The sequence below is a fragment of the Rhinopithecus bieti genome, unplaced genomic scaffold (assembly GCF_001698545.2).
Source record: "Rhinopithecus bieti isolate Rb0 unplaced genomic scaffold, ASM169854v2 scaffold_66246, whole genome shotgun sequence".
Lineage (NCBI taxonomy): Eukaryota > Metazoa > Chordata > Mammalia > Primates > Cercopithecidae > Rhinopithecus > Rhinopithecus bieti.
In genome coordinates this window covers 949,251-973,008 of record NW_016826110.1, presented here as the reverse complement: position 1 = coordinate 973,008, position 23,758 = coordinate 949,251, and the positions used below count along the sequence as shown (strand labels likewise).

At 36.1% G+C, this 23,758-nt stretch overlaps 1 protein-coding gene across 1 annotated transcript in view; it reads right to left on the bottom strand.

Moving 5' to 3' along the window:
* The window catches only part of NEK1 (NIMA related kinase 1), a 203,017-nt gene that overhangs the window by 96,675 nt on the left and 82,584 nt on the right, over positions 1-23,758 (bottom strand). Inside the window, exons 20-23 of the mRNA XM_017863295.1 lie at positions 13,534-13,617; positions 13,015-13,098; positions 12,513-12,590; positions 11,861-11,956 (exon numbers count right to left, since the gene is read on the bottom strand). Of these exons, the coding sequence (XP_017718784.1) occupies positions 11,861-11,956; positions 12,513-12,590; positions 13,015-13,098; positions 13,534-13,617 (342 nt within the window). The remainder of the gene's footprint in view (positions 1-11,860; positions 11,957-12,512; positions 12,591-13,014; positions 13,099-13,533; positions 13,618-23,758) is intronic.

Below are 23,758 nucleotides of genomic sequence, written 5' to 3'. Positions count from 1 at the left end.
AAACAGATCTTTCCTGAACATTTCCCTATGCACAGTTCTGGAATATCATGAGACACCGAATTCCCAGTGAATTTATTTGTGTTACTATTTCACCAGGTACCATGCTGAGCATTTTACATGGTAAATCGGTTAAGATTCTTTGGTTGAAGGCAATAGAAACTAACCACAGAGGGACAGAGGGAGGGAGGGAGGGAGGGAGGCAGCTAGATAGCCAGGCAGCGAGGCAGCTAGGCAAGGAGGGTGGTGACATCAGCAGGATGACAAATGACAAATGTCTAATGCTCTACCCTCTGCCTCACAAAAAAGGACGAAAACAATGAATAGATAATCACATTTTGACCAGAATGACTTAAGGAGAACGTCAAAGAACAGCAAGGGAGTGGCAGAAACCCTGTGAAGCACAGGCTAAGGAAGGCCATATAAAGAAGGGTGGAATCACTGCTGTGCTATTCCCTTCCCCCAGTGCCTAAGCCACAGCTGTGCCCCACCATTCATGGCCCCTTGCTGCTGCTGTACCCAGCCTCACAAAGCATGGTACATTGTTATGGCCTGCCATGCCAGAATCACCACTACAAGGAATCTCCTCTCCTGGTGTCCAAGTTGCTACTGTGCCCTACTGGCTCCAGAAACTGAATTGCAGTTATGCCCTGCTCCCTAGAGCTCAAGCCTGTAGAACATCTCTTCTTCTCCAGACCCATGCCAGTGCTGTGCCTTGACTCTCAGGATCAGAATCACAGCTATATCCCTGCTACCTGGGCCCAAGCTACTGGGGAATACCTTAGAGTCACAGTCCCCACCTTTGTAGAACAGCTTCATCTACCCGTACCCCAGAGAGTGAACTTGTATTCAAGTCACAAGTGTCAGAGTAATTCAGGAAGACAGTGGGCCCAGGACCCCAGCACCACTGTAGGCTGCTTGTGAGCTCTGCCAAATCTGACACCAAGAAGGATTTCCCCAACAAAGTCTTCCCACAGTGGGATAAACAAGAAGAGGAGGACCCCCACTAAAGCCCTTGCCACTGAGAATCCTAATAACCTATGCTGCAACCACCACTGTCATACACTCCTACAGACTTGGCTAAAGTACCTGCAGCCATTACTGATACTGATTACAACTGAAGAAGCTGCATGGACACTACACTACCATGCCTACCTGGAACCAGAGGCAGAACCTCTGCCCTTGAGCCACTGTACCACCATCCGCAGGGCCAATGCATCCTGCTGAACTGAGCCCCTAGCAACCATCTCTAGGTAGAATCATTCCCTACAAAAGCAACTGTATAAATTTGGAAGAGGTCACTGATCCACTAGATGTGCAGTTATCAATGCAAGGACACAAGAAACATGAAAAAGCAGGAAAACATGACACCATCAAAGGAACATAATTCTCCAGTTAATGACCCCAAAGAAATGGAAATTTACAAGTTACCTGAAAGAGAAATCAAAGTAATGATCTTACAGAAACTCAGGGATATACAAGAGAATAGACAATTCAATGAAATCAGCAAAATAATTCATGATATGAATGACAGATTCAATAAAGATATACATAACATTAAAAGAACCAAACAGAAATCTTGGGGCTGAAGAATTAAATGAATGAAATTGTTAAAAATTGAAAGCTTCAACAGCAGACTAGATCAAGCAGAGGAAACAATCTGTGAATTTGAAGATAGGTCTTTTGAAATTGCCCAGATAGAGAAAAAGTGAAGAAAGTCTACAGGAATTATGGAACACCATGAAATAAACAAATGTCACAGTATGAGCTCTAGAAAGAAGAGATGAGGCTGGGCATGGTGGCTCACACCTGTAATGCCAGCACTCTGGGAGGCCAAGGCAGGAGGATCACGAGGTCAGGAGATCAAGACCGTCCTGGCTAACATGGTGAAGCCCTGTCTCTACTAAAAATACAAAAAGTTAGCTGGACATGGTGGTATGTGCTTGTAGTCCCAGCTACTCGGGAGGCTGAGGCAGGAGAATCGCTTGAATCCAGGAGGTGGAGGTTGCAGTGAGCCAAGATCACGCCACTGCACTCCAGTGACAGAGTAAGACTCCATCTAAAAAAAAAAAAAAATAGAGAGAGAGAAGAGATGGAGAAAGGTACAGAAAGTTTTTCTAAGTGAGGTATTTGCTGAACACCTTCCAAGTCTCGGAAGCAATATGGTCATGCATATCTACTGAAGTTGAAAACCAGCAAACAGGTTCAATGCAAAGAGGTCCTCACCAAGGCACTTTATAATTAAAACATTAAAAGTAAAAGACAAAGAATTTTAGAAGCAGAGGTAGAAGAGCATCAAGCAACACACAAGGGGCTCGCCATTAGACTATCGGCAGATTTCTCAGCAGAAATCTTGCAGATCAGGAGAGAATGGGATAATATATTCAAGGTGCTAATTAAAAAAAAAAAAAAACCCTGCCAGCCAACAATCCAACAATACTATACTCAGAAAAGCTGTTTTCAGAAATAAAACAGAAGTAAAGTTTTCCCAGATAGACAAAAGCTAAGAATTCATCACCTCTAGATCTGATTTATGAGAAATGCTTAAGAGTTCTTCAACCAGAAACAAAAGAACAATAATTACTACTACAAGAACATATCAAAGTATAAAACTCACCGGTAGAGAGATATTTATACATATTCAAATTCAGAATATTCCATTACTGCAATGGTGGTGTGTAAATCTCTCGAATTGCTATTATAAAGGTTAAATGTTGAAACAGTCAAAAATAACTGTAATTACATTAAGTTGTTATGAAGTCCAAAATGTAAAAAGGTATAAACTGTGACAGAAAAAATAATTGTGAGGACGGTAAAAGTCTAGAATATTTTCATGTGACAAAGTTAAATTGTTATCAGCTTAAAATAGTCTATTATTACTATATGATGCTTTGTGTAGGCCTCATGATTAACTACAAAGCAAAAAACTACAGCAAATACACAAACGAGAAAGAGAAAGGAATGAAAACTTAGCACATAGCACAAAATCACAAAAGTAGACAATAAGAGAAGAAAAAGGAACAAAGGACCAAAAAAAAAAAAAAAAAAAAAAAAAGAGAACAATAACAAAATGCAATAGTACGTGCTTACATATCAATAACAATCTTCAATGTAATGAAGCTCTCCAAAAGATTTAGAATGGACAGAAAAATGAGATTCAGAGGCTGCTTCAAGATGGTGACTAGGGACATCTCATACCAGTTCTCCTCAGAAGGAAGATCAAAATTACTGGTAAATAATCAAGTTTTGACAAGGAAACAGTGGGAAGAGAGCCAGGACCTGTTGGAGTAGTACCCATGTGAAGAAGATTGGGTGGAGAGAAAGAAAGCAGCAAAAGTCTGGTTGATACTGACCTCTGAGGAACTCAGAGTCCAGTAGAAAGTGTAGGTGGGAGTGTGTCTCTGCTCCCCTCACCCCTCTGACAACACACTGGCTGCTAAACAGCTGGGGAGCCCCTCAGCCCTTGAAAACCAGGGTAGCATTATTGGTGGCGATTAGAGGACTTCCTGAAAACAGAGAACTGGGTGAGCAGCTGACTTAGCCATGCTGTACCCACCTCCAACCTAAACTGAGATGGCAGTTGTCATACCAGTTGTGTACCTGTGGTGCCACTCCCTTGCTTGGAGATCCTCTGCCCTTGAGCCACTGCACCACCACCCACAGACATACTACACAACCTACTCTGACTCTGGCAAGTACATGACACCAGCAGATTCTCAGGGAGTTTGGGGTCTCCCCCAGATCAAACCCTTGGCACAAATTGCCCCTAAGGGAGGAGACAGAGGAGCCTGTCAAAGCCACCAATGGGAAACAGGAAATGTGGGTGCAGCACTAACCACTGAAGGGGGCACTGTTAGGCAGGAATCTAGATCCACCATGGCGGTATCACCCGGCATGGCAGGCCCTTTGTTAGGACCTCCCGCCCTTCACTTCCTGCTAAGACTCTTAGCGCGGGAAAAAAGCCCGCGCCCGCCAAAAAACCCCGGCTCTGTGCAAGCTCCTGGACACGTCATTCCTCAGAGATCGACACCTAACTCAGGAAAACCGAAACCTACAAACCCCGCCTACCTCGCCCTATAAAAGGCCCCCCGATACTCGCCCCGAGCGCGACTTCCTCAGGGGACCAGTGAACCTTGCCCGCGAGCCCAATAAAGGCTACCTCTCTTCTCATCTGCCTCATGTCTTCTTGCTCGGCTCCCCATTCCATTACAGGCACCACCGATGCCTCAGAACAAACGAGGAGAAGGGGGTCATCTCTCGCCTTCTCACCCTGCCAAAGTGCATGATTGTGGAAGTGGCAGCAGTTCTTTCTGTTGGGGCCCAATGGCCCTTTCTGGGCTTCTCTGGTGGCCCAAAGAAAGTGAACAAAGCCTAAATAAATCTGCTGGATCTTACTCTTCAGCACCATCTACTGGACTGCGGCCTGAATTACACCACCAAGCAAAAACTACAAAAAACAGCATCTGAGAAAGCCACGTCACAAACATACCTGTAACCAAAAAACCTATATGGAGCTTTGGCCCCCTGAAAGCACCCAGAAAAGAAGCCAATCGAGCACACACAACATACATCACAGTTATACCTTCAAGGGGAAAAAATTAAGTTCCATCCAAATAAACACAAATCCAAAAAAAGAATTGTCAGCTCAGTCAGATGAGAAGGAATCAGTGCAAGAACTCTGGAAGTACAAAAAGCCAGGATGCTTTGTCACCTCCAAAGGATCGTTTTGGCTCCCTAGCAATGAATCCTAAGCAGACTGAAATATCTAAAATGATACATACAGAACTTGGAATACTGATGGCAAGGAAACGCCACAACATCTGAGAGGAAGTTTAAATCCAATACAGAGAAGGCAGAAAAATGATCCAGGACACGAAAGATGATATAATGATATTAACAAAGAACCAAACAGAACTTTTGGAATTAAAAAACTCACTACGGGAATTTCAAATACAGTTGTAAACCTTAACAACAGACTAGACAAAGCAGAAGAAAGAATTTCAGAGCTCAAAGACTGATCTTCTGAATTAACCCAGTCAGACAAAAATAAAGAGAAAGAATTTAAAAAGGCAAACAAGGCCTTCAAGAAATATAAGATTATGTAAAGCAACCAAATCTATGAATTCCTGGCATTCCTGCGAGAGAAAAACAGAAAGTAAGGAAGTTGGAAAACATATTTCAGGGTATGATTCTGGAAAATTTCCCCAGTCTTCCAAGAGAGATTGATATGCAGATACAAGAAATTCAGAGAACACCAGTGAGCTACTATATAAGATGACCATCACTAAAGCACACAGTCATCAGACAATCCAAGGTCAATATGAAAGAAACAATCTTAAAGGCAGCTAGAGAAAAGAACTAAATTGCCTCTTTTAAAGGGAATCCCATTAGACTAACAACGAATTTCTTAGCAGAAATCTTACAAACCAGAAGACATTGGTGGCCTATTTTTAGTCTTCTTAAAGAAATGCCAGCCAAGAATTTCACAGCCTGCCAAGCTAAGCAAGCTTCATAAACAAAGGAGAAATAAAGTTTTTCCCAGAGAAGCAATTGCTAACAGAATTTGTCACCACCAGATAGGCCCTACAAAAATGCTCAAAGGAGTTCTAAACATGCAAATAAAAGAATGATACTCGCTACCACAAAAGTACATGTAAGTTCAAAGCTACTGCCACTATAAAGCAACTATACAATTGAGACTACAAAGCAACTAGTTAACACTACGAGAGGAAGAAAACCTCACATATCAGTATTAACACTGAACATAAATGACCTAAATGCTTCACTAAAAAGACAGAATGCCAAATTGGACGAAAAAACAAGACCCTAACCTTTTGCTATCTTCAAGAGACCATCTCACATGTAATGACACCCAAAGGACTTGATGTAAAGGGATGGAGAAAGGTCACGCAAATTTAAAACAAAAAAGATCAGGGCTTGCTACTCTTGTATCAGATAAAAGAGATTTTAAATCAACAACAGTACAAAAGGACAAAGAAAAGCACTACATAATGATAAAAGGTTCAATTAAACAAGAGGATTTAACTATCCTAAATACATATGTGCCCAACACTTGAGGACCCTGATTTATAAACAATTACTACTAGATCTAAGAAAAGGGACAGACAATAATATCATACAATAATAGTGGACACACTTTAACACCCCACTGATAGCATTAAACTGATCAAGGCCCAACACTAATAAATTCTAGACTTAAATTGGACACTTGACCAGTTGGACCCAATTGGCATCTACAGAACACTACAGCAAACAACCACAGAATATACATTCTTTTTATCTGCACACAGAACATACTCTAAGACTGACCACATACTCAGTCATAAAGCAAGTCTCAATAAATTTTTTAAAAAACTGAAATCATACTAAGCATCTTCTTGGACCACAGTAGAATAAAAATAGAAATCAATACCAAGAGGAACTCTCAAAGCCATACAAATACATAGAAAGTAAACAACCTGCTTTCTAAATGACTGTTGGGAAACAATAAAATTAAGGCAGACATTTAAAAAAAAAATGAAACTAATGAAAGTAGAAACACTACATACCAAAACCTCTGAGATATGGCAAAAGCAGTTAAAAGGAAAGTTTACGGCATTAAATGCTTATACAAAAATAATAGGAAGATCTCAAATTAACAACCTAATGTCGCACCTACAGGAACTAGAAGAAGAAAATCTAAACCCAAAGCTGGCCGATGAAAAGAAATAACTAAAATCAGAGCAGAACTAAATTAAATTGAGACCAAACAGCCATAGAAAAGATCAAACAAAAGTTGGTTCTTTAAAAAGATAAACAAGATTAATAAATTTCTGGACAGATTAACATAAAAAAAGAGAAGATTCATAAACACAGTCAGAAATAACAAAGGTGACATTACAACAGATCCCACAGAAATACAAAAGATCCTCAGAGACTACTATGAACATCTCTATGTGCACATACTATAAAATTAGGAAATAAACAAATTCTTGGAAACAGTCTCCCAAGATTGAAATAGGAAGAAACTGAAACCTTGAACAGACCAATAATGAGTACAAAACTGAATCAGTAATAAAAACAAAACAAAACAAAACAAAAAACTACCAATAAAAAAAAAGTCCTGGACCAGATAGATTCACAAAATATACAAAGAAGGCTGATGCCAATCCTACTGAAATTACTGAAAATAAATTAAGGAGAGATTCCTCCCTAACTCATTTTACAAGACCAATTTCATCATGACACCAAAATATGGCAAGGACACAACAAAAAAAGAAAACTACAGACCAATATTGCTGATGAAAATAGATACAAAAATCCTCTATAAAATAATAGCAAACTAAATCCAGTAGCACATTAAAATGAAAATTTGTATGATCAAGTGAGCATTATTCCTGGGATGCAAGGATAGTTCAACACACACAAACCAATAAATGTGATTCCCCACATAAACAGAATTTAAAAAAAGAATATGATCACCTCAATATACACATAAAAAGCATCTGATAAAATCCAACATCCCTTTATGATAAAAACACTTAACAAATTAGGCATCAAAGGAAGATATCTCAAAATATTAAGAACCACCTATGACAAACCCACAGCCAACATCATGCTGAATGAGCACAAAGTTAGAAGATTCCTCCTAAGAACTAGAACAAGACAAGGACTCCATTCTTAGCAATCCTATTCAACACAGTACTGGCAGTCCCAGCCAGAGCAATCAGTCAAGAGAAAAACATAAAAGACATCTAAATAGGAAAAGAGAAAGTCAAATTACCTCTTTGTGGACAATTTAATTCTATATCTGGAAAATTCTAACAATTCCACCACAACTCCTAGACTTGATGAGCGACTTCAGTAAAGTTTCAGGACATAAAATCATTGTACAAAAATCAGTAGTATTTCCATACACCAATAACATTCAAGCTGAGAATGAAATCAGTAATGCAATCTCATTTACAATAGCCACTCACACACAAAAATACGGAGGAATACATTTACCTAAGGAGGTGAAAGATCTCTACAAGGAGAACTACAAAACACTGATGAAGGAAATCATAGATGACACAAACAAATGGAAGTGCATTCAATGCTTATGGAAGGAGACTTGGTATCATTAAAATGTCCATACTGCCCAAAGTAATCTACAGAATCAATTCATTTTCTATCAAATTACCATTTTTTTTGGTAAAAAATAATAATAAAAAAAACTCTGAAATTCATATAGAACCACAAAAGACCCAGAATAGCCAAAGTTATCCGGAGCAAAAAGAACAAAACTGGAGGAATCACATTACCCGACCTCAAATTACACTACAGAGCTATAGTAACCAAAACAGCATGGTGCTGGCATAAAAACAGGCACACAGACCAGTGGAACAGAATAGAGAACCCAGAAATAAATCCATACATCTACAGTGAACTCATTTTTGACAAATGTTCCAGGAATATACGCTGGAGAAAAGACAGTCTCTTCAATAAATAGTGCTGGGAAAACTGGATATCCACATGCAGAAGAATGAAACTAGACTCCTATCTTTTGTCATATACAAAAATCAAATAAAATGGATTAAAGACTTAAATCTAAGGCCTCAAACTATGAAACTACTAAAAGAAAACACTAGGGAAACTCTCTAGGACACTGGTCCAGGCAAAGGCTTCTTGAGTAATATCCCATAAGCACAGGCAACCTAAGCAAAAATGGACAAATGGGATCACATCAAGTTAAAAAGCTTCTGCACAGCAAAGGAAACGATCAACACGGTGAAGAGACAACCCACAAAATGGGAGAAAATATTTGCAAAATACCCATCTGACAAGAGATTAATAACCAGAATATATAAGGAGCTCAAACCACTCAATAGGAAAAATCTAATAATCCAATTTAAAATGGGCAGAAGATCTGAATAGACATTTCTAAAAAGATGACATACAAATGACAAACAGGTATATGAAAAAGTGCTCAACATTACTGATCATCAGAGAAATACAAGTCAAAATGACAATGAGATACCATCTCACCTCAGTCAAAATGGCTTTTATCAAAAGAACTGGCAATAACAAATGCTGGCGAGGATGTGGAGAAAAGGGAACCCTCTTATACTCGTACACTGTTGGTGGGAATGTAAACTACCATAGCCACTATGGAGAACTGTTTGGAGGTTCCTCAAAAAACTAAAAATAGAACTACCATACAATCTAGCAATCCCACTGCTAGGTATATACCCAAAAGAAAAGAAAGCAGTATATCAGAGATATCTGCACTCCCGTGTTTACTGCAGCACTATTCACAATAGCCAAGATCTGGAGGCAACCTAATTGTCCATCAACAGGTGAATGGATAAAGAAAACTGTGGGACATATACACAATGGAGTATTCTTCAGCCATAAAATAGAATGAGATCCTGTCATCTGCAACAGTATGAATGGAAGTGGAGTTCTATTACGTTAAGTGAAATAAGCCTGGCACAGAAAGACAAATTTTGCATATTCTCACTTATTTGTGGAAACTAAAAGAAATAAAACAATTGAATTCATGGAAATGGAACATGATAGTTACCAAAAGCTGGAAACGGTAGTACATGAAAGTAAGAATGGTTAATGGGTACAAAAATTAGATAAAATGAATAAGATCCGGTATCTGGTAGCACCACAAGGTAAATATAGTCAACAATAATTTATCGTACATTTTAAAATAACTAAAAGAGTGTAATTGGATTGTTTGAAATGCAAAGAAAGGATAAATGCATGAGGTGATAGATACCTCATTTACCCTAATGTGATTAGTATGCATTTATGCCTGTATTAAAATATCTCATGTATCCCATAAATATATACATCTGCCATGTACCTACAAAAATTAAAAGTAAAAAAATTTTGTTTATAAGGCACAACTTACAGAAAGCAGGGGAAACAGCATAAGAAAAAGTCTTCAACATTGGGCAGATCCACGTTCAAATCTTTGTTCTGCCGTTAGTTGGGGATATTTTATATAATTATTTTATCCTTTCTATATATGCTTTGTAAAGTTGTAAGGATTAAAAAAAAACAATATACAGTTAATCCTTGAACAACACAGGTTTGACCAGCACAAATCCACTTACACACAAATTTTTTTTTCTGCCTCTGCCACCCAAGACAGCCAGACCAATCCTCTTACTCCTCCTTCCTCAGCCTACTCCACCTGAAGATGAGGATGAAGACCTTTATGATGATCCACTTCCATTTAAAAATAGTAAGTATACTTTCTCTTTCTTATGATTTTTTAAATAACATTTTTTCTTTAGCTTTGTTGTAAGAATACAGCATATAATTCATATAACATATAAAATATATGTTACTCTATGTTACTGGCAAGGCTTCCAGTCAACAGTAGGATATCAGTAGTAAAGTCTGTGGGGAGTCAAAAGTTATATGTGAATTTTTGACTGTGCAAGGGGCCAGTGCCCCAACCCCCATGTTGTTCATGGGTCAATAGTAGAGTGGTTATAATATGCCTGGCATACAATAAGCAATAAACTATAGGAACTGTTGTTACTATGATGTATATCACGACTATTTGCCAATGATCTAGTTGTAGGCTAAAACTCAGAAAATTACTTAAAATTGGCAGAATAGACAAACTCACTGGATAAGAGGATAAACAAAAACCCAAAATGTCTGCAAATATTAGCAATATTCTGTTAGGAAAAAAAACCTTTGAAGATTGAAATGGAATTATAAGCTATCTAGAAATAATCTTTATAAGAAATACAACAGATAAATGTGAAAATGATCAAAATTTGTGTAAGAGATATAAAAGAAACTGAGTAAATGTAGAAATATAACTTGTTTCTGTAAATAAACTATTATAACTATGTCAATTCTTCTTAACTTGTAGGTTTAATATAATACTAATCAAAATTACAACAGGATTGAAAAAAAAACAAACAAACAAGAATTACCTTAAAATTTATCTGGTAAAGAAAAGAGAGTAAATAACTAAGAATAATAAGTGTAAAAAAAGAGAGTAAAGGGGAAATGAGGAAAGAATTCTGTTAGAAATTCAAGCATACTGTAAATCTGTAATTACTAATACAACGAGGTACTGGCAGAAAAGACAGAGTAATAGAACAAAGGAGAAAGCCCAAAGGAAAATATAGCTTGATACCTACTTGTTATAGATTCATTAACTGGTTTATATAAGAATTTAATAAATCTTACAAGTAGCATTATAAATCAGTGGCAGAAGGATGATGTAGTCATTAAATTAGGCTGGGATTTCGATAAGCTACTTGGCAACAGTAAATTAAAAATTTAAAAATAAAATAAGGGCCAGGCGTGGAGGCTCATGCCTGTGATCCCAGCACTTTGGCAGGCTAAGGCGGGTGGATCACAAGGTCAGGAGTTTGAGACCAGCCTGGCCAACATGGTGAAACCCCGTCTCTACTAAAAATACAAAAATTAGCCGGGCATGGTGGTACGCACCTGTAGTCCCAGCTACTCAGGAGGCTGAGGCAGAAGAATCGCTTGAACCCATGAGGCGGAGGTTGCAGTGAGCCGAGATCATGTAACTGCACTTCAGCCTGGGTGACAGAGCGAGACTCCATCTCAAAAAATAATAATGATAAATAAATAAAATAAATTAGCTCTGACTTCAAATCAATCTCCCAAATAACTTCCACACTGATTATTCTTAAATGCGAGAGAGACAGAGAGAGAGACTGAGAGAGGTAATGAGAAAGGGTGAGAGAGAGAATGAGAATGAAAACACACACACACAAAAAAGCATTAGAAAATTATAATACTGATGTACTATCCAGGAAGAGTTATAAAAATGTTAATACAACCAGGATTAAGAATATGAGCTAAATCTTACATGCTCTTCCCACACTTTTTTTTCTCTCTCATAAGCTTCCTTTCTCTTTCGTTCTAGTTGTTCTTTCAGTACAGCAGCACGTGCATTTGCATAGGCCTAAAAATAAAAACAATTAACAAAATGAGTTACCAGAAAGAAGGGCACAGGTTTTTATTTTTTTTGGCCAGGTCTATGAAGATATTTACTTATTAGCCAAAAAAGAAGTGTGCATGTGATCTTACAATAAAAATGTAAGCTCACTCTAAATCTCTAGCACCTAGAACCAGCCTTGACATACAGCAGGTGTTCAATAAATACTTGTTGAGTGAAAATAAAGGCAAAAAAACGTAAAAATGTAAAACAATTATTATACATAGACTTCATTTACCTTCATGGGGATGTATATTTGCATATTTTTCATTTTTAAGGTTACCATTTTTTTCAAGATTACTTATATGATAGTTTCATGTATTTATGCCATGGTTTTATCTATTTTCATAAATACAATACAAAAGAGAAAATACTATTTTAGAAACCAAAAGTGGAGGAGAAAGATGAAAAAAAATTAAAGGAAGAGAATAAAGTGATATAACTATGCAAAACTTAAGAACACAATGTTCTATCTCAGCTTCCAACTTTCTCTAAGAAAACCTGTATCATTTCTATTCTATACCTTCAGGGATTCGATTTTTTTGCGCCTCATGTCAGCCTCTTCACTTCCTTCTTGTCCTTCAGAACGATTAGCTTCTTTCTACAAAATAAGTAGATCATCAAATTGAGTGCAGAGTTCTGTGAAAGATAATGAATAAACTAAAATCTAAAAATATAAAACGGAAATCATTTAATGCTGTTAGTTTTCTCCTAAAGGTGTAACTGAACTCTCCACCACTATCAGCCTTTAAGAACAATGGAACAAAAAGATAATGACATAAAATGCACTGTAATCCTCCCCTGAATACTAGTTATATTTTCCTCTCAGAATTCCTCTGGAACAAATGGTCTTATCAATTTAATATCACATAAATAAGATTTACTTTATGTGTAGTTTTCTGATCTTTGAACTTCCACTATCGTCATCAGTTTTTGTTGTTGTTGTTGTTAATGGCACAGCATTTTAAATGTTAATCTACTATGATATCATTCAATTTCTTCAAAAAAATAGCTTTTCAACCTACCTTTTCACCACGAAGTTTGGCTTTAATCTGTTGGCGTTCATTGAAATTCTGTAGTCTTATTTGCCTCAGTCTTGCCAGATAAACCTACAAAGAGGCAAAAACCCCAACACAATAATGTAAAGTAAAGCTATTGACATTTTTACTGCTAGATTTTTTTAAATTTAAGGAACAGTGTTAATTTGAACACAAGAAATAAAAGTTCTGAAATCCGGTTAATGGAAATGTAATATTAGCTTTCAAGTGTTTAATTAAGAACAATTTATTTCTGAAAAGAAAGAAATACATCATAAAATTAAATATTTTTAATTTAATCAAAAGAAAAGAAACTGAAATCATAATACTGAATAAGTTACGGGTCAAAATTATGACACAGAATGTCAGTCAAAAATATATTAACAGGTCCCTATAGACCTACAAAATCTTCAAATAATTGTTAAGAATTTAAACCATGCAAGAAAAGAAGGCAATAAATTCAAAAATGGCTATGTGATGGAGGTAGCGAACATGCGGGAAGCATACCTCTTCCTCTTTGTTTCTTGGCTTCCCTCCTCTTGAAGAGCTGGGCCTGCCTCCATACATAGCTGCCAGGTTTTGCAGGATTCCCTGTTTATCATTTAATGTACTAAGTTTAAAGAATGACTAAGGCTACATTATTATCTTACCAAGGAATATCCAGGTGCTACTTTATTTCTTTTGGCAAGTACTGACCATTTCTTGATGATAAACTGTGATAACAAACCCTGGTGTTTTCCTATGTCAACTTGAAATATATATTCAGTGAGAACAGAAGGAAGCAATTAAGCCCCAAACACAATTATTCAAAACAGAGACCAGCTATCTTTGTAGGAGTCACTTAAGAGGGGTTTTGTTTTGTTTTGTTTTGTTTGTTTGTTTTAAATCATGGCTTTGGAGGTTAAACCCCAATCCAAATTTTTCCTCTATAAACAGCCAATCCATTTCTACATATGTCTATACATATACTAAACACATACAAAATAAGATATTTGAGATCACTTTTTCTGAATTCAACAAATCAGTTGTATATTAATTAAGAGATCTCAATCAAACTCTCTGCACTCAGGCATGTTCAGTTACTATACAGCAAATGGTCAAACCCAATCACAAACGGACTCATTTCTGAACATAGTTTATATACTTTCTCTTCCTTCAGCATACAAGCATGCTTCAAGTTCTTCTCTTAAAAAACCTCTTTAGTCCCACTTTCCTGTCAAATGTCTTTTTATTGGCTTATTGAATGTGTACTTTTTATATTCACCATCTCAATTTTCCTGCTTCCCAGTCATTTTTTTAGCTCACTACAATCTAGTTTCTGATCCTACTATGACTCTGAAAATTTTCTAAGGTCACCAATGACTTTCTACCTCACAAGTGAAATGAACCCTTTTGAGTGATTTTTGCATTGAACATTTCCACTGGAAATTATTTTTGACTGAATCCACTTAATTTACATATGTATTTTTTCTGTCATAACATAATACATACTCATTATAGAAAGTTTATTAAAAAATAAAATGTGAATCATTTGTAATTCTGCCATCTGAGAAACTTAAAATTTGAGGGTACTGTCTTCCAAATTTCCTTCTCTGCGTTATGTATAATACATACATGCTTATTTTTATAAAACTGGTATTTTACTAGTTATCCAGACAATATTATACCCTGAATCTCTTCCCACATCCATTTAATATTCCTTACAAACACTATTGTTAAGTGACTATATACTATTCATAACACTCCACTATACAAATGTTCTATAATGCACACATTTTTTAAAAGTCTGTCTTCTCTTTCAGTATTTATAATGCCACTCTCTCTTGGGTTCTTCCAGTTGTCACTATTTTTCACAGGCTTTTCTCTCCTTGGCTTGTTGCTGAATGTCAATATTTTCTAGAGTTTCATTTTCTGGCCCTCCTTCTCTTCTCATCCCCAGGCTTTAACATATGCTGCCAATTCCCAAACCTTGTAGCCCTTTTCTCTTTACAGCTTTCTGTATATGTTAAACTGACATCTGGGCAACTCTTTACGCAGCAAAGCTACCTCAGATAATTTACAAAACTGACTTTATCCTTCTTTTTACTATATAATCTTATTTCCAATTCAGTTATAGAACATGATCAAGTCACTCAAGTCAACAAACTAGGAATTACATTTGCCTCTTACCTACTATACTCAAATATGCCAAATTACCAATTCTATCTCCTAATAATTCTATAAATATCATTTCAGTTCTGCCTTAGCTCAGCCTCTCTTCTTTTGACTCTTAAATTGCTAAATGAGTTTCCCAACTTATCTTACCTCTAGTCTCACATCCCACAATTCCATTCTCTACAACGCACTGAGAGTAACCTTTCTCTTTCACATCTAATCCCACACAAATCCTTCAATGGTTACTATTATCTTCAGACTTTAATTCACATTCTGTTGAATGGCAAGTAGAGCCATTTGTGATCTAGCCATTTCAAGTCTCATCTCTGCCACTGCTCAGTCATAAATCCTACATTCTGGCTATGACAACTACTTGTGGTCTGTAGACTGTACCACGATCTCACTCATCCTCTTAAGATGGGTAACTCTACTCATCTTCTAAAACTCAAACCAAGTATCTCATCCCAGAAGCCTCTTCAAAGCCTTCTCTAGGGAGTTAAGTGTGCTTCCTTTGACCTTCCATACCATTTCTTTATAGATACCTTTCACAGTAGCACTCATTAGAGTGCATTATAATGGTGGAAGGGCAGTATATTTCAGTTAAGAACATGAAATACAGACAGACTCTGAAATCTGTTTTTGTCAACATCACATAAACACTGCTGATCTTAAACAAAACTGCTTAAACTTGTTGTTAAGTCTAGGCATAAAAACATCTACTTCTCAGGTGTACCAGAGCAAAAAAGTATTACTGTAAGAGCATGCCTTGCCTTTCTTCTTTTGCAGCATGACAAAGGGCCTTTACTCACTCAGTTTCCTTCTCTCTTCAAGAAGGTCCTTGCAATAGCTTATCAGTATTTGAGCTTTTGAGATATATATAGGTCAAAGAGTTGGGGAAGTGAAGGAAAATAAGAAATAAGCAGCGCTGGGCAAAGATGTGAGATAAATTCTGAAAAGGCATATGGGAGAATCTACAGAGTTAAGGGAAGTGGATGGTAGTGAACTGAGTATTGCTATAGAAGATAACTTTCTTTCATGAGATTTGAGAAATACAAGAATCTGAGTTACTCTGAAGTTTTAAAAACTTTTTAGTTTGAAATATTATAGATACACAGAAAGGTGAAAAGAATATACAGGGAGGTCCTGTGCGCCCCTTCACCCAGCCTTTCCCAAATTTCTCATCTTGCATAACTACATTACACCATCAAAATCAGGAAACTGACACTCACTCAAGTTATAGACATAATCTTCTACTTGTGTCATGCATCTACACAATTTTGTCACTCATGTCATCTTATATTAATTCCACCCTAATCAAGACACTTAGCTGTATTATTACTGGAACACTTCATAGCCACATTCACTACCTCCATCCCTAACCCATCAACCACTAAACTGTTCTCCATCTTGATAATTATGTCATAATTTCTATGTAGACTCACACAGTATGTGTCCTTTAGAGACTGTTTTCACTCAATATAATTATATTTGGTCCATCCATGGTATTGCAATGCATCAATAGTTCATTTCTTTTCATTGCAAAGCAGTATTCCATGGGGGTGGATATAGTGTTACGATACAGTCTTTTCATTCATTCACCCATTAAAGGGCATTTGAGTAGTTTTAAGTTTTTTGCTATTACAAATAAAGTTTCTATGAATATTCATGAATGAGTTTCTAAGTGACAACAAGTTTTCTTTTCTCTGGAACCTATGCACAAGAATGAAATTACTGGTTCTTGGTATGAAGTCCATTTTTAGTTTAAAAAGGAACTGTGAAACTATTGTGCACAATGACTGTATCATTTTACATTCCAAACAACAATGTATAGGTGACCAGTTTCTCCAAAACTTCATCAGCATTTGGTTTTATCACTATTTTTTTATTATAGCCATTTTGATAGGTGTGAAGTGATAACATCATTGTGGTTTAAGTCTGCATCTTCCAAATGATTTGGGTATCTTTTCATGTGTTACCTGCCATCTGTATATCCTCTTTGGTGAAATGTTTTATAAATTTTCCTCATTTTCTAACTGGATCTTTTATGTTTAATGTTGAGTTTTGATGCTTCTTTATATTTTCTAAATATAAGCCCTTTGTTGGATAAGTGCTGTACAAATATTTCTCTCAATCTGTAATTTGTATTTTCTTCCTCTTAACAGGGTCTTTTGCAGAGCCAGATTTTAAAATTTTGATAAAGCCCGGTTTATTAACTTTTCCTTTTTTGGATTATGCTCTTGGTGTCAAGTCTAATAACTCTTTGCCTAGTACTAGGTCCCAAAATTTTCTTCTCTTTTTACTAGAAGTTTTCTAGTTTCATATGAAAGCCCATGATCTGTTTTGAGGTAATTATTTTATATGGTTTGAGGTTTAGGTCAAGGTTGATAGAACTTATGGATGTCCAGTTCCTCCCACAATAATATTGAAAAGGTACTTCTCCTCCACTGAATTGCTTTTATGTATTTGTAAAGAATCAGTTAGGCATATATATTTGTATGCAACTATTCTGGGACTCTCCATACTGTTCTACTGATCTATGTGTCTACCCCTTTGCCACTACTACACTGTTTTGATTACTGTAGCTATAAGTTAGCCTTAACATCAGGAAGAGTTATTCTTCCCAAGTTGTTCTTCTTAAAAATTGTTTTAGTTACTTTAAGGTCTTTCTCTTTCCATATAAATTTTAAAATAAGCCTGTCTACATTAAAAAATATTTTCTGAGATTTTAGTAAGGATTGCGTTAACTCTATAGATCAATTTAAGAATCGCCATTTTTACTACTGTGAGTCTTCCGATTCATAAACAATGTATCTCTCCAAGTATTTAGGTCTTCTTAGATTTTTTTTCATCAGCATTTTGTCATTTAATTGCATTCAATATTGCATATGTTTTGTTAGAATTATTTTTCATATTCTTTGGAACAACTGTAAATGGCATCACATTTTTTTGTATCAGTTTCCACTTCTTCATTGTCAATATATATAAATTCAATTTATTTTTGTGTACTGATCTTGTATCCTGCAACTATAATGAATTCACTTTTTAGTTTCAGGAGTATTTTTGTAGAGTTCTTGGGATTTCCCATGCAGACAATCATATCAACTCAAAATAGCAACAACTTTATTTGATCTTTTCAATTCTGTATGCCTCTTCTTTTTCTTGCTTTATTGCAGTAAGTACAACTTACAGTACAATGTCAAATACGAGTGGTAAAAGTTACATGCTTGCCTTTTCCCTAATTGTACACGGAAATCATTCAGTCTTCCATCTATATAATATTAGATGCAGGGTTTTTGCAGATGCCTATTGTGAGGTTGAGAACATTCCCCTGTATTTCTAGTGTGCTGACAGTTATTATTTTTTTAAATCATGAATGGGTGCTGAATTTTTTCAAAAGATTTTCTGTATCAATTGATGTAATCACATGAATTTCCTTTGTTAGCCTGTTGATATGGTGAATCACATTGATTTTTTCATACTGTAAAATACTTGTACATCTAGACTAAATTCCCCTTGGTTGGGGCTGGATATAACTTACTAAAATTTTATTGAGGATTTTTGTATTTAACTTCATCAAAGATACTGCTCTGTAGTTTGCTTTTCTGTGCTATCTTTGGTTATGGTATCAGGGTAATAGTCTCAAAATGAGTTGATTGGTATTCACTCCACTACTACTTCTGGGAACAGATTGTACTGTTGTATCAAATTGGTGTTAATTCTTCTTTGAATGTTTGGTAAAATTTTCCAGTGAAACTATCTAGGCCCAGAGATTTTCAATAGCGTTTGAATCACGAATTCAACTTTTAAAACAGTTATAGAACAATTTACGTTATCTGTTTCAACTTGGCTAAGTTTTGGTAGTCTATGATTTTTACAGGATTGGTTCATTTCTTCTAAGCTGTTGAATTTATGAATGTAAAGTTGAATTTATCCTTTTAATTGTTACAAGATCTGTAATTATACCCATTTTTTCATTCCTGATATTGGTGATTTGTGTCTTTTCTCTTTTTCATCTTTGTCAATTTTGCTAGAGACTTATCAATTTCACTTTTATGTTTCTAAGAGTCAGTTTTTTGTTTCATTACATTACTCTTTAGTATTACTGGTCTCAATTTTAACGATATCTATTCTTAATTACTTCCTTCATTTTTCCTGATTTGGGAATATTTTGCTCTTTTTTTTTCCCTAGTATTTTGAGTGAGGAACTTACATTGATTTGAGACATTTATTCTTTTCTACTGTCTGCATTTAGTGCTATAAATTTCCCTCATAGAAGTGCTTTAGCTCTATCTCACAAATTTTTGTATGTTGTGTGTCTATTTCCATTCTGTTCTATGTATATCTAAATTTCTTTTCAGATTTCCTCTTTGACCCATGGTTTATTTAAAAGTGTGTTAATTTTTAAATGTTTGGAGATTTTCCTGTCACCTTCCTGGTACTGATTTCTAGTTTAATTCCACTGTTCTCTATATTTGTAAATATTTTATAATTCAGTATAATATCTTGAATTTTTGATGGGCGCTTAAAATGTGTATTCTGCTATTGTGGGGTAGAATATTCTGTAAGTGCAAATTAGATCTTGGTGGTTAGTGATGGTGTTTAGCTATTCTATATCCTCGCTGATTTTCTGTCTAGTAGTTCTATCAATTGCTGTGACTAGGATGTTCAAGTCTCCAACTATAATTGTGAACCTGTTTATTTATTCTTTCCGCTCTATTAGTTTCTGCTCTCTATATTTTAAAGTATGGTTATTTGGTGTATACATATTTAGGATTGCAATAACTTCTTAGTGCATGATTCTTTTGTTACTATATCTCTTTTTATCTCTTTGTCCTTAGTAACTTAATTTTGCTCTATTACAAACAAATTCTTTTAGTTTCCTGCATTTGAGAATGTCTTTATTTCCACTTTATTCCAAAAGGACAGTTTTGGTCAGATACAGAATTAAAGATTGATAGTACTTTTTCTTCTTTCAGCACCTGAAAAATGTTATACTACTTCCTTCTAAACTCCACAATTTCAGATGAGAAACCTGCTGTTATTCAAATTGGTGTACTTTCATATGGAATGTGTAATTTCTCTCTCCCATTTTTCAGATTTGTCTTTTTAAAAACATTTCTTAGTGTGGATTCGAGTTTATCTTATTGTAGGGTTTGCTCAGCTTCTTAAATCTGTAGGTTTATGTCTTTCACCAAATGTAAGAAATTTTCAGTCACTATTTCTTCAAATATATTTTTCAGTCACACACTTTCTCCTGTCCTTTAAGCTTTGAAGATACAATGTTAAATTTTTGTATTGTCCTATAAATTCTCGAGACTGATAATTTTCAGTATTTTTATTCTGTTGTTCAATTCATTGATTCTATCTTCTGTCATCATCTCCACTGTACTACTGAGTCTAATCTGTGAATTTTAATTTTGATTATTGTGTTTTTCAGTTCTATAATTTCCATTTAATTCTTCCTTAAAACTTCTATTTGTTTGCTGAGGTTTTCCCTTTTTATCATTTTAAGATAATTTAAGATAATTGATTGTAAGCATTTCTATCACAGCAACTTTGAAACCCTTGTCAGGTAATTCCTACAACTGATTCATCTTGATGTGAATGTCAAATCCATGTCATTTCTCACACAAATTGTGTTTTTGCTGCATTCAGCTTGGTTTGACAAATTATTATGTTAGAAGACTCATAGTCCTGCTTAATTTATTTTATGCAGGAAGTAGCCTGTCAAAGTTTAGCAATCAGCTTCTAGCCTACTTTTGTGGGCTTTAGTTTCAATTGCAGTTCGGTTTTCTGAAAACTTGTGATACTATTCTGGTCTGCTTCATTCTTCTGGTGCTTTCGGAGCTCCTGCTCAATCACTGCCGCTGCTGTCTTGTGAGAATGGAAGTTGGTTCTCTGGGCTACCAGCTCTTTGTGGGAGACTTCCATGGTGGAGGTACCATGAACAAGCTGTGGAGGGGGGCTGGGATAGCCTGAGGCTTCATCACTGTCCTGAGCTTGAATCATTCATCAGGTCCCTGGTGTTAGGAAAATGTTGAGGTTCCCTATCTTTGTTGGGATTCCCCTTTTCCAGTCCTTTGGTGAGTAAGAGCAGGCTTTTCTTGTTTAATATTGTTCTTTGTCTATAGTGGATCTGGGTTGCAGGCCTCTCTAATACCCAGTCCAAGATATACGGGAGACAGAACACCCAGAGAACCCCAATGTTATTTCTCAAGTCTCTTGCCAGTTCACCTTCTTTCTGGCATTTATAATCCAATTATAATTGTATGCTAAATAATTTCCAGGGTATTTAGATTTAGAGGGAAGGAACAGGGAAAAGTGAGTCTATGCCATTCTTTTTGGACTTGGGCAGAAACTACTTTCTGATAGCTAGGGTTTTTACACTGCAACATACTCTATAACGTGACTAGCACATCAAAGTTTGACAGAGTTACCCAGGATTTTTGGAAAGACTAAGAGATTGTTCTGTTGAACTGTGCCCCTCATAAATTCATATGTTGAAGTCTCAATCCCTAGTACCTAAGAATTAACCTTATTTAGAGACAGGATGTTTGACAAGTTAAAATGAGGTCATCAGGACAGGTCCTAATTCAGTAGGACTGGTGTCCCTATAAACAGGGAAAATCTGAAGACAGACTCACACACAGGAGGAACATGACATGAAGATGAAGGCAGAGATCAGGATGCTGGTAATATACACCAAGGAAGGTCAAAAATTGCCATCCAATAACCAAAAGGTAGGAAGGAGGCACGGAACAGATTCTTCCTCAAAGCCCCCAGAAGGAAACAACTCTGCTGACACATCGATCTTGGACTTCTTGCCCTGAAAACTCCGAGATAATAAATTTGTGTTGTTGATGCCACTTAGTTTGTAGTCTTTGGTTACAGCAGCCTTAGCACACTAATACAGACGGAATGCATATAAATTGCTTAACACGATGCCTGGCATAATAAGCTTTCAATAAATAGTTATTACTACTTAATTGTTGGTTTATTTGTCTATCTCCTTTACCGCTTATATTTTCCTGCTAGCATGAAACTTAACATATTACAGTCATTAATGTTTGTATAAAATTAAATGAATGCACGAAAGAATGAATGAAAAGTTTAACAGTTAACTGCACATTTTGTAAGGTAGGTTTTCCATTAGTATAAATAAAAACAGTATGATTTAAGGTGAGTTAATAAGAAAGTAACATTTCTCAAGGGAAATAATGCTGCTTCTTCATTTTTGTAAAATTCAGAGGTTCTTCTGTTAGGTTATTCAACAGAAGATAACCAAGAAAAACTCTTGCACATGTGTACCAGGATATATCTACAAGAATGTTCAAAGATGAACGGGAACCAACCTAAATAATTAATTACTGTCAGGAGAATAATTGTGGTACAGTCACACAATGGAATGTCATACAGCAATACTTGAAAATATGAATGAATCTTAGAAAAATGCTGAATGGGCCAGGTGCAGTGGCTCACCTGAGGTCAGGAGTTCAGCGCCAGCCTGACCAACATGATGAAACCCTGTCTCTACTAAAAATACAAAATTAGCCGAGTATGGGGGTGCATGCCTGTAATCCCAGCTACTTGGGAGGCTAAGCAGGAGAATTGCTTGAACCCAGGAGGCGGAGGTTGTAGTGAGCCAACCTCGTGCCACAGCATTCCAGCCCGGGCAACAAGAGCGAAATTCCGTCTCAAAAAAAAAAAGAAAATGTTGAATGAAAATGTCTCAGTCTATGAACGTTATAATTTTATAATACTCAAAATAAAACAGAGCAAGGTACTGTTTAATCACACATATGTGTATGAAAAAGAGTATTTTAAGAAATCTACAGGAATGATAAATTCAAAATTCAGGATAATGGCTACCTGCAGGGAAAGGTGGAGAAAAAAAGATGAAATAGTGGTTGGAAAAACTATGGTCCATGGTCCAAATCCAGCGCACCACTTGTTTCTGTATGGTCCAAAAGCTAAGAATGGTGTTCAAATTCTTAATGGTATGGAAAAATGAAAAGGAGGATATTTCATAACACATGAAAATTATGTGAAATTCTAATTTCAGTGCCCATAAATAGTTTATTGGAACACATTCATGCTTACTGATTTACACGTTACCTATGGCTGCTTTTGTGCTATAATGCAAAGTTGAGTAGCTATGATAGAGACCTTATGGCCAAGCAAAGCCACGAATGCTTACTATCCGGCCCTTAACAGAAAAATGTTTGCCAATCCTTGAGTTAGGGAAGAGTACACAAGCTACTTATTAGTGTTCAATCTTCTGGGTATATTATTTTGCCTTTTAATTTACACACATATTATACATATTACTTTCCATGTACCAAACATTATTTTATCTTATTTTTATTTTATTTTGTTGAGAAAGAGTCTCGCTCTGTTGCCCAGGCTGGAGTGCAGTGGTGCGATCTTGGCTCACTGCAACCTCCACCTCCCGGGTTAAAGAGATTCTCCTGCCACACTCAACCTCCCAAGTAGCTAGAATTACAGGCACACACCACCATGCCTGGCTAAATTTTTTTATTTTTAGTAGAGACAGGGTTTTATCATGTTTGGCCAGGCT